Source organism: Cariama cristata, unplaced genomic scaffold (assembly GCF_000690535.1).
Source record: "Cariama cristata isolate BGI_N322 unplaced genomic scaffold, ASM69053v1 scaffold20050, whole genome shotgun sequence".
NCBI classification, from domain to species: domain Eukaryota; kingdom Metazoa; phylum Chordata; class Aves; order Cariamiformes; family Cariamidae; genus Cariama; species Cariama cristata.
In genome coordinates, this window is record NW_009596587.1 from 12,410 (window position 1) to 23,167 (window position 10,758).

Sequence of the window (10,758 nt, forward strand, 5' to 3'; positions counted from 1 at the left end):
TCCCCTTCTAAAGATGAGGAGCCCTCCCAGTTTGTTGTTTGGTTGGTTTTTAGTGTACAAGCATCCTGTGTATAAACAAGACTTTGGACTGCAATTAAGCAAATGATATAAACTTAATGTCACCATCACCCCAGCCGATTAAAAACGAAAAAAGTTCCATTAAAAATTAATAGGTCTGGGAGTTGAGAGACCTCGGTAATAAGCAGTGAGTTTCCCTTCTGTAACAAGTCACTTTTTCAATTTGCTGATATTTAAGTAATTCCTTGGAGTCTTCTAAACTGCACAACCCTGAAAGCACAAGAATTCTAATGCTGAACAGCAAACGTTCAACCAGCAACCTGCTGTCTCCTTTCCTGGGGCATATCTGACCTATTGTCAACACATAATGCTGGTTTTGGAACTATAATCCCTTCAGTGGACAGGACTGCTAAAACTCCACAAACAATCCACACTTCTTTAAAAGCAAATCCCTTCTCTCTCACTAACCCTTTCAGTTTCTGAGAAAAACACAGTAGGAGGAAAAGGCTTATTTTTTTAGTATCATGTCTTTTGCCAGGTGTAGACCCTGCTCAGGTAGAATTGTGTATCAGAAGGAGAGCTGTTTTCTTCTAATAACGGCTGCTGGTACAACACCCAAGGGCTCTCTCATACATAAAGCTGCGCACGAAGCGATAGGTAAGTGTGCTGACTTCATTAAAAGACATAGAGTAAATCTTCAACCTCGGCAGCAAGAAATTCAAACTACATCTCGCCCCATTGTACTGCTGCAGGGACAATACTGAAGGAGGAGATTGTAGAAGTCCTTCCACTGCATTAGATGCTATAGCCTCCATGAGCCTAAAATGAATGTTGTGTTCCTGCCTCTGCAGGGGCTGCAGGAGGATAAAGGATGCTATGTAACCCCTCAGTGCTGGAAAGGAATACAGCATAGTTTGCCCTACTGGTAAAAGTACTTTTTTTTTTCCTCCCCCTAGGGTTTCAGAAAGCTTCTTAGCATATGGCAAGACGTTGGAGTAACTTGCAAACTACATCTTCACTGAGTTTTTTAAAAATTGGCAATTTTTTTCTCAAAACCATGTTGCCATTTGCACTATAGCTGCTGTTTTCTAATTGTTTACCAAAGCTAAGCATAGATCTGTTTTTATAAGGAAAAAGCTGCAGGTGTCAGTTTCTCTCACTAGTTAGAAGCTGTTCTAGTTCTTTAGGAATGGAGAATAGGAGCACTTGAAAAATTCAGCAAAATGGACTTGCTGCTGGCTTCACTTAAAACCAAAGTCAGCTTTTTAATGCCACTGCTGAGATCAGACGAGTATGTTTTCTATAGAAGAAAGTTTGTAATGTTAAGGATGATCAGCTTTCGATTCCTTAAATGCCGCCTTCTTCTCTAGACCTCAAAATGCAACAGGGAACCTGAGAACTGTTTTTTAAATGGAGATAGGGACAAGGTCAAAACAAATGTCCCTTAAAATCAGTCTTCATCAATTTTTAGCTTGGGCTCTAAAAGGAATGTGCAACAACTTGTTTTCAGTCACTGCTTTGTTTTTTTTAAAAAGAACAGATGCATTTCTTAATGTGTTTACTTTGAAAAACAAATCACAGTTTATTGGAGACTATACTTTTTAACAAAAAAATCATCCATATTAAATCAAAGATTTTCTAACCCGTTGAACAGCTAACAAAACCATCCTCTTCTCTGTTCAGCGTAACACTTTTTGTCCTCTCTCAAGAAAGACTTCATAACTGGTAGCAAAAAATTCTCTTCCAGGAGAAAACTGCTTAAGCACTGCTCCCTTAGAGCAAAAGATGTCTTCAGTAACAGTCAGCTTCATTGTCCTCTATGGTCGCCACAGTAGCAAGGATATCCTGTAAGAGGGACTGAGGGCTTTTCTCCACATGGTCACTACTTTTATTTAGCTCATCATGTAGCTCTTCTAAGTCTATTGTACCCAAAGCTAACATCATGCTCTCTGGATCTTGAAAATCCACCCCATTGCCACCATCTGAGGGGAAGTTCTGGGCCAGAGAACCCTGTCTTAGTGTCCTTTGTAACCAGGCAATGCCATGTCCTGCAGGTGAATCTCCAGTCCCTTGTGAATCCTTCAGGGTACTAATTGGATAGAAGTTACTTCTCAAGTTAAGCAGTATATCACAGGCTCTCTGACCTACTGGTTTGTCACAGTCACACAAAGACCGAAACAAAAAGCTGAACACTTTTGCTCGGCAAAATATCTGCAGCAACTCATCCCATTGAATGGAACTAGTGACTGCAGATGAGACAGGAGCATATGGGCATTCAGGAAGGCCAAGCTGGCAAACTGTCTGGCTACAGAAAACTTGAACCAGTTCCAAACCACCAAGTCTGACTTCCCAGTCTAAGTCATGCTCCACAGTCTGGATCACTCTAGAGACAAACTGCTCTGTATCTTCCAGCTGACCTGTGCAGCCTTGTCTTAGCCACTTGGTGAAGATACTGATCACAGCCCTCCTAGGAAAGCCCTCTGGGTCCGTTGACAAGATTTCTTGAAGCTTTGCGACAGTGTTCTAAGGGTAAAAAGACAAAGAGCAAGTACAATCAGGGGAAGAACATGCAAAGAAACAAGAACAGTGGAGTAAAAAAATCTAGTCTCTTCATTACTGGTTGTGAAATATGCCCGCATGAGACTGTGGATAACTTGTGAAGAAAGTTCTAAGTAGTACAGCAGTAAACTGATGGGTAGTTCTGCTTGATTCTGCAGTAGGCTACACAAAGACATCATACCTCTTTATTATACTGACTCCCTATGACAGATGACTCTGAAGCAAAGTAAGTAATGAAGGCCAAGTGTCCCACAGCAGTCACAGCACTTGCTCGCACGTAGCTTTCTGGATCCTCAAGAAGATTTTCTGTAAGCTTTGGCACCTCCGAAGACAGGAGAGACTGCTTGAACTCATCGTGGTCTGTAAACAAGACAGCAATCCAAAGAAGCGACGCTTTATTCTCTCAGAGCATGAAGCTGTTTCCAATGCAAACAGTTCTTTGCGTCATACAAGGATGCCCACTGACTGGAGGGACAGCTGCCAGTGAGCTGAGCCATTGCAGAGACCAGGGAGCTGCTCATAAGAGCACAGACACTCTGTGTCAGGCTTCCCGTTTTCCAGCAGCTCGGTGACTTTCAGTCAAGCCCTGCTAGGCACTGGAACTTGGAAAAAATCTATTTACAGTTGTTCTAGCATTAAGAAAAAAAACTTTCTCTGGGCAAGCGGGGACATGGTTTCACCCACAAATATATGCCTTTGCTTAAAGGAGGAAAAAATAGTCTTCCTTTCTTGTCAAGGCATACAGCAAAGAAAAAGAATGCAACTGCAGCACTGAGAGGGGCTGCAGGGTAAACTGCTAATGCAGCTGAGTGTGCTGGATACTTCCTTTGTGACCTGGGGACAACAGTAGTCGACAACATTCCCCTCTTCCAATATTGCAGAGCTACTGTAGGAGAATTAACATTGCCTTAGCGCTACCTGCTGCAAAGCCTGAGCTACCAGTAAAGTGGAAAATCAATAATTAATCCAAAGCATGCAAAGCAGATCTAGGCTTTTAGCCTCCTAAATCCCAGCCTCCTGAGTGAAACCAAACAGACTCCACTGCAGAGCAAACTGAAAAAAGGGAACATATTATCTGCCATTAAGCATTGTCACCTGCCTTGACATACATGTCTCAACGTATATGACTATCTCAACACCCCTCAGTTTAACTCACCAAAACTGCCATTAAGGAGGGCACAGCAATCAGAGTTCAACAGAAAAGTAGAAGTCTATTAAACGTTTTGTCAGATTTTGATCACGATCTAAGAGTAAAAATCTTGACACTGCTTGCTTCCTTACCGTTCCAGTTACAGGTCAGAGGATGCTTCACAAGCCTGACTGACTTTCATAACATTAAAAGAAATACTCTTCCAATCTGAACTGTTAAATCTCTGTACCTACCTCTCAAGCATTTAATCAGGACAGTGAGGAACTCCAGAGCAGAATCTCTTACTTCCCAGCAAGGACTGCACAAACGCTTCTGCAGCACCAGAAACACATCTGTAAAAGCCAAGTGACAAGCCTGAATGGACATGAAAGGCAACAAGCCTTACTGAAGCAATCACTGTACAACCTCTATATCATTTTATCTGATGTAATCCCTTTTGCTGCTGTGTGCTTCTCCCAGAGTTCTTCAAAGCACTATTTGGGCAGCTAAACCTAAATTCAACATAACTGCGAACAAAAGAACCCTAAGTGCTTCGAGCAGAAAAGGTAGGCAAGAGCAGTTTTCATATATGCCACTAACTGCAGTCTGTCCCAGCTTGAATAGCTTTGTTACCTTCCAAAATCTTCTTAGTTTGTTGCCACTGACTGTTAGAGCAGGACAGTTCCTGCAAGCGCACCAACCACTTCGATGTAGCTTGAAATGTCTTCTTTAGAACCTGAAGCAATATAAAGCAGATTTACTTTACTAGAGGAAGAGGCATTGTTGCCTTTATACTAGATAAAATCTGGTTTAGCCTCAAACTTATCGAGAAATTATCAGAGTAAAGAAGTACATATGCTTCCTTACTACGAAGTAAGCCACAAATAAACGCTGCTTATATCACATTTCTAACAAACACCTAGAAAATGCCTGCTCTCAGCTTAGTATTATAAAGCTCTAGTACCTCCAGCTTTTGATTTGCAGTTGTCATTAGAGTCATTCGAACAAAACAAAGCAAGAAAACAAAACCCCTTAATACAAAGAATTCAATACTTAAGGGCTGTGTCAAGTTGAGTATGTTGGTGCTAGTCATAGATGTGATGGCTCCTATCTTTTCAAGAACACTCCCTGTATTGGTCAGTTACTCATTAGAATTTTAGCTATTTCGTGCAAGCCACTCAGAACCAAGACAAGTCTTTGACATATTCTAACACAAACTGTGCTAAGAAACAACTATTGTCAGACAAGTTCTCAAAATGACATCCCTCTGTAGCAAGCTAATAGACTTGGATGTCTCCTTAGTTCTATACTCACAGTAGGACTGGTGTTTGGACTCTCCAGGTATGCCAGAAGGACATCAAATAGACTTCCTATGAGTGTGTCACAGCCTGAAACACAGAAAACAAAACTATAGGACCAATAGTGAGAGAAGGAGCAGCTGAATCACAATTCAACTGCTGAAATACAGAAAGACACAGGATTGTAAAACTTTGGAGAAGAAAGCAAGTACAGTCTTCAGAGTAAAGGAGAAACATCCAATTTCTCACAACCACTAAAACCTTTTTAATTACAGCATTACTTGCCCTAGCTCATGAAAGAAAGGTTAGCAAAGACAGTAGGAAGAATTGGAAAAAATTAACAAGTTTCAGAAATGGAAGTGGTAGTCTTCATTCAGAAAGATGTGCAGGGGAATGAAAAATTCTGCAACTACAGAATAGTCAAGTATTTCCAAAATTAAAAAAAAAAAATAAAGTGCAAAGATTAACTCACCTTTTCGCTCTGAGAGTGCTGCTAGGACATCAAGAGCTGATGTCTGTACTCTGAAGCAATTGATCAAGATTCGGCTTATCGTGCTTCCCAGAGGAGAAGCTGGACTCAGGAAGCCATTACAGAATTGTAATATTGTCATAAGAGAACGTAGCAAAGATGTATAGGGTAAATCCACCGGCAAACAAATCTAATGGTAGGGCAGAAAGAAAAAAAAGAAAAAAAAGTTACCAGCAAATGTCTCAAGCATGCATACAGAGCAGGAGTTTTTGGTCAGGAGGCAGCAAAAATTGCAATTTCTAATGTATTCTTAAGGTACTACAATGCTAATAACTACAAACAAATTATCTTCCTCTCTCCCAAGAACTATTGCACAGATGTCATGAGATTCTTCTCACTGCTTGGGAAAGCAGTTCAATTTATGTTTTTTCACTGGATCAATAATTGCGGTAGAAGTAATGTGTGGTAACAAAGCTTGTGAAGATGGATTTAAAACTAAGTGCAGTCCCTCTTTACAAGCCTCAGTATTCCTCTGTTCTCCTATTTGGATTCTACTGTGCTAGATTTCTTTAACGCACGGAAGTCCTCACTGTCAACTCCTCTCCACATTCTGTTAAGCACTACTGCAAAAGTTTGCAACCAATCTTAATGCTGTCTTTCAAGGACCAATTTGATCGCCAGGTTTTTTTCCTTCTCTAAATGTTACCAGAGAGAGCAGCTCCTCCAGATGAGCAAGGGTCTGACACAGGAGACTAGCACAAGATGACTTGGAGGACAGAAGACTTTCCACAGTGACGGGATCACTAACAGACTCATCCAGTAAACCTAGAGGACCAAAGGAGGGAAGCGCTTGGGTTGTTAGTGAATACAAAGGACTGTGATTTTTAAAGTTAATCAAGATATTCAGGTGATATAGTATGAATATCCCTTCAAATGCAACTGTCAGCAGGATGGTGCACTTTACCACAAATACTGCTACTGTCCTTGACTACTTCTACTCTTCCTCCTCCAGTTTTGTCTGCACCAGACATTTAAAACACTGGCAAGCAGACTAGCCTCTAACTTTTCTGTCACAACTGTACCTGCATATTCCAGAGGCTGGGAGGCTGCTCTCAAAATACAGTCCATTGGCTGAAGTAGAACAGTCAGTGCCTGAATTCTCACATCTTGTGGGCTTCAAGGAGGAAACAGCAGTTACCAAAACAAGAACACTTTGATTCCTTCCCAAACATCTGCCCCCAAACGCTGAGCAGAATAATGTTTTGCATGCAGGCTTTTAAAGAAGCCAGCAACAACAGAGCAATGAAAGTAGTATCACAATTCAAGCCTCCTTCCAAGCTTCCCTGGCTAACTGAAAGCAGAGGAGAAATGGCTCTGGAATTTAGAAGCAGCCTTATCAAGTTTTGCAAATAGAGAGTGGGATTCTGTGTAAGAAGGAGGTTTACAGGGAGGTATTTCTTGTCAACAAAACGGTGCCTTTATATCTTAAGACTTAGGTGTTACTTAGCTTGTAAATCAGTATCCATATGTGCTGTATTCTTTAACATGTGATGACTTCTTTATGCTTTTTCACTACCTAAAGGGGGGTTATGGAGAAGATGCAGGCAGACTTCTCAGCAGTGTACAATAAGACAAGAATCTTAAATTGCAACAGGGTAGATTCCAACTGGATATACAGAAAATACTTTCCATAGTGAAATGGAAGTGATTAAGCACTGCAACAGGTTGCCCAGAGAAGCTGTGGAATCCTCAACCTTGGGGATATTTGAAACTTGAATCGTGAAGGCCCTGAGCAACCTGATCTACCCTTGAAGTTAGCCCTGCATGGAGCAAGAGGTTGAATGAGATCAATTCTACAGGTTCCTTCTAACCTAAGTTATTCTGTAACTGCCAACAGTCTCCAGATGCATGCTTCTGCTGGACAGCAGTGAAAGCTCATACACTAGTCAGTGTTTTTGTGAAAGAGAAAACTGAACAAAGACTACTGGATTTGACAGGCAGTCAAATTATGTCCATCTTAATCAACCTTGGCAGTATAAAGTTAAAGGAGTTTGCTATTTCTTCCTGAAACTGGCTGGCTGTAGGTAAGACACAAGTGTATACACACGAACGTGATATTTGCCCTTTTAATTTCTCTCTTTGAAACTGTGCTATTCTTACTATCAGTGTCTGAAGTTTGTTAGCTACTGGCATGGTTCTTGCCAACCAGTCTTACATATTAAGGAATACAGTGGAAAATGAAGTGAAGTTAAAAAACAGTTCTTGGAAAGACACCAGAGATATTAGTACAGAAACATTCGCAGAGCACAAAAATTTCATTGCAGGAAGTCCTACCATTTGTAGAGCCTCAGAATTCCCACTGCCAAAGGACCCGCTTGGACCGGGGTTAAGTGTTCCAGAGCAGAAGTCACTAATGCCCAAAAACTGCCTTCAGTGTCACAAAACACAGGGGACCTGAGAAGAAAGAAGTGTAAGTAATATGTCCTGCTAGACAGTGGAAAACAGGTATGTCTTATCACTGGATCCAAGGTCCTAGAAGATCTTTACCATGCCATGTTAAGCAAAAGATGCGCCAGCATGTGCCGTGCTTGAACAGTTTCTTCGGTCAAAAAGGATTCTATTTGCTTTGCTATGCCTAACCAAAGTGCTTCAGTCCACGTAGCACGACAACTGCCAAACAAACTAGTTAACAGTTTTAATGACTGCTCGATGTGAGAGGCAGAGCTGGACTGAAGGGAATCTTCTATACGCTTTATAATCATTTGGGCACACGCTGGCCAGTCACAGTCCTTTGTACTGAGAGGTTTAGTCGTTTCAGACTCTACAGAGAGGGTGAGCACATGCACCAGAAGCTGACTGGCAGCTGAAGCCACAAACAGGCTGGGATCCCCTTGCAGAGTGAAGATCACATCTATGCCTCCTGTGTGAAAACAAAACAAGTCACTGCAGGAAAAAAGCAACAGCCTTCCTATTGTGAAGTGGAGCCTTGATGCACTCCAACCATATATTATTCTAATTCAAGCTTTAAATGGTGTTGGTGGGGCTTTTTATACTTTATTTTGTAGTCGCTACAGCATTTCAAAGTCAGACAGTCCTTAACAACAAACAAACAAAAAGCAAACAAAAGAAGAAAGTAAAATTGTTTTCAGATCCTCAGGTGTTTTAATAACTCAGGAACAGAACAGGACTTCAATATAACATTAGTAAATATTAGGAGAGTTGACAGCACCTTCACTATGGATTTATGGAAAGAGCCTGTACCATCTCCGGACACAACCAGTAGGAAAAACATGAACAGCAGCAACAGTATTACTTTTCCATCACATGGACAGCAGTGCATGCTGCACGTTATTACCAATCCAGTCTTTTAGGCCCCTCTGTACAAGGGGTCTAAAGTTGGTGCTAACAGCAGTATTCACATACCTGCGTAACAACAATGGGACTGCAAATGTGTGCAAGTATTAAGAGATAAATGAGCCCCTGGTTAGTTTTTCTGCAGTAAAATCATACTGAAATGTACCTTTTAGTAAGAGTTACAAATAAGAATACAGAAGGCTTTTAATAAGCTATTTTTATCATGTCTTTCATAAGCTGTGCTTCTTTCCCCTCTAAAAAGGGCACCATCTTCAGTGTTGGGGAGAAAAAATTAAATGCATAACTAATTTAACAAAAACCCCACCATCTTTCAATGACTTCAGTGGTTTTGACAAATGACTTAAATAAATGAAAACTCCTGTCTCTCTCATTTGACATCTGAGCAACAGACTAGAATGGAAGCGACACAGAGGATTTGAGGAGCTACCAGTCCTAGAAGTACTCACCACTATCGCAGAGGAAGTGGAGGGCAGGCTGGTGATGCATCATGCTGTGCACACCCTCCACCCAGCCACTTCGCACAGATGCATCTTCCCACATCGCACTGTTCAGAGGCCCATCCCTGCCAAAGAGCCTGACCAACAGCTTCTCCTGCTGAGGCCAGAGGAGAACACACAGAGTAAACAGTAAGCAAAGGGGTTCAAGGGGAGTGGAGAGGCTGCTCTGTCATTCAAGTCAAGAGTATCAATACTGTAGTGAAACCTCCTCTTGCTAGAAGTATCACTAAAATAGAAAAAAATTCAGAATCCCATGCTTAAACTCAACATCTGTCTTTTCCATGGACTAAGCAATTGAGGTGTTCAAAACCAAAATTGCTTTTTTTAAGATGCTAGAGACAACTTATGTATATATATCAGTTCCATTAGACTGCTTTATGCAGTTGTATACATCTCTTCCCTCAAAGCCTTCTGGATTTTGAGTTTTGTACTACAAATATATTCTGTTGTAGAAAGCTGGGCTTTAAAAAGCTCCCTCATTTTGGCAGGGAATTAGAGATTTCCTGTCAACCTACTATGGAGGGAAAACTACATCTGTTAGTGCAGTTTAAATCTACAGCATCTGTCCAGGGATACACTATTTTGCAATGACTGCTGTGAGAGAGTGTTATCCCATATATCGTTCGGAATTGAAAATGATAAGCACTGCATACTAGCATTCATAGTACTACTGCGGGAAGACAAAAGTAACAAGACAGCAGCTTTACATGAGAACTGAAAAGGAACAGTATGATTGTAGGTCTTCATTATCATATCACCGTTTGCTGAGTTGTTTGATGTACGCCAGAAACTTTATAAGCAGAATTCATACGTTTTCAGATGTCCTCCATATAGAAGGAGGAAACACACACATAGCACCAGGTACCTGGTTAGCCAGCTCACCTGCAAGTGTTGGAAGCGGTTTTCAGAAGCAGCAAGTATCCCAGCTAACCGCAGAGTAAAGGAGAGGATGCTTGGACGGGGCTCTGGCAGTGCCAGCACAGAGGTGATGAACTCTGTCAGACAGGGGTTGTCCTGCACCAGATTCACAGTAGTATCTAGCGATCAGGTGTTGCCCGAGAAGAGGCCAGAAAACAGAGGGTCACTGCCAGGACTTCAGTCCTCTCTCATAACTCTAAGGTGCCTGCCTGAGCTGAGTGGTAGCCCCTACAACTGTTAGAGACGAATTTGGGTTGACCTGAAGCCCAAGCGCAGGTACAGGCCTCAAGTACTAAACAGCGTCTTCAGGTGTCACCGAGGGAACAGCACCTCTGAGGGAGCCTTCCCCGGGGGCCCCCGGCCTGCAGGCCTCCCTCCCCCTCGGTCAAGTCCCTGCCGGTCACCGGCGGCCAGGGCCCTGCAGGCGGCGGGCACTCACCAAACGCCGCCAGGTCCCGGAACCAGTCGAGCAGTTTCTCCAGGCAGGTGTCATCG

General features: G+C 42.1%; 1 protein-coding gene across 1 annotated transcript; it reads right to left on the reverse strand.

The window, feature by feature from the left end:
- Positions 1–1,809: 1,809 nt before the first annotated feature.
- On the reverse strand, positions 1,810–10,751 carry BRAT1 (BRCA1-associated ATM activator 1; the record flags this gene model as incomplete). Its single annotated transcript, XM_009706778.1, has 13 exons — positions 1,810–2,541; positions 2,759–2,937; positions 3,961–4,059; positions 4,340–4,442; positions 5,021–5,094; positions 5,477–5,663; positions 6,180–6,298; positions 6,556–6,647; positions 7,808–7,927; positions 8,021–8,393; positions 9,295–9,442; positions 10,228–10,382; positions 10,703–10,751. Coding segments are annotated over 13 exons (2,430 nt in total), but the record flags the coding sequence as incomplete, so codon positions are not given.
- Between the last annotated feature and the right edge of the window lie 7 nt (positions 10,752–10,758).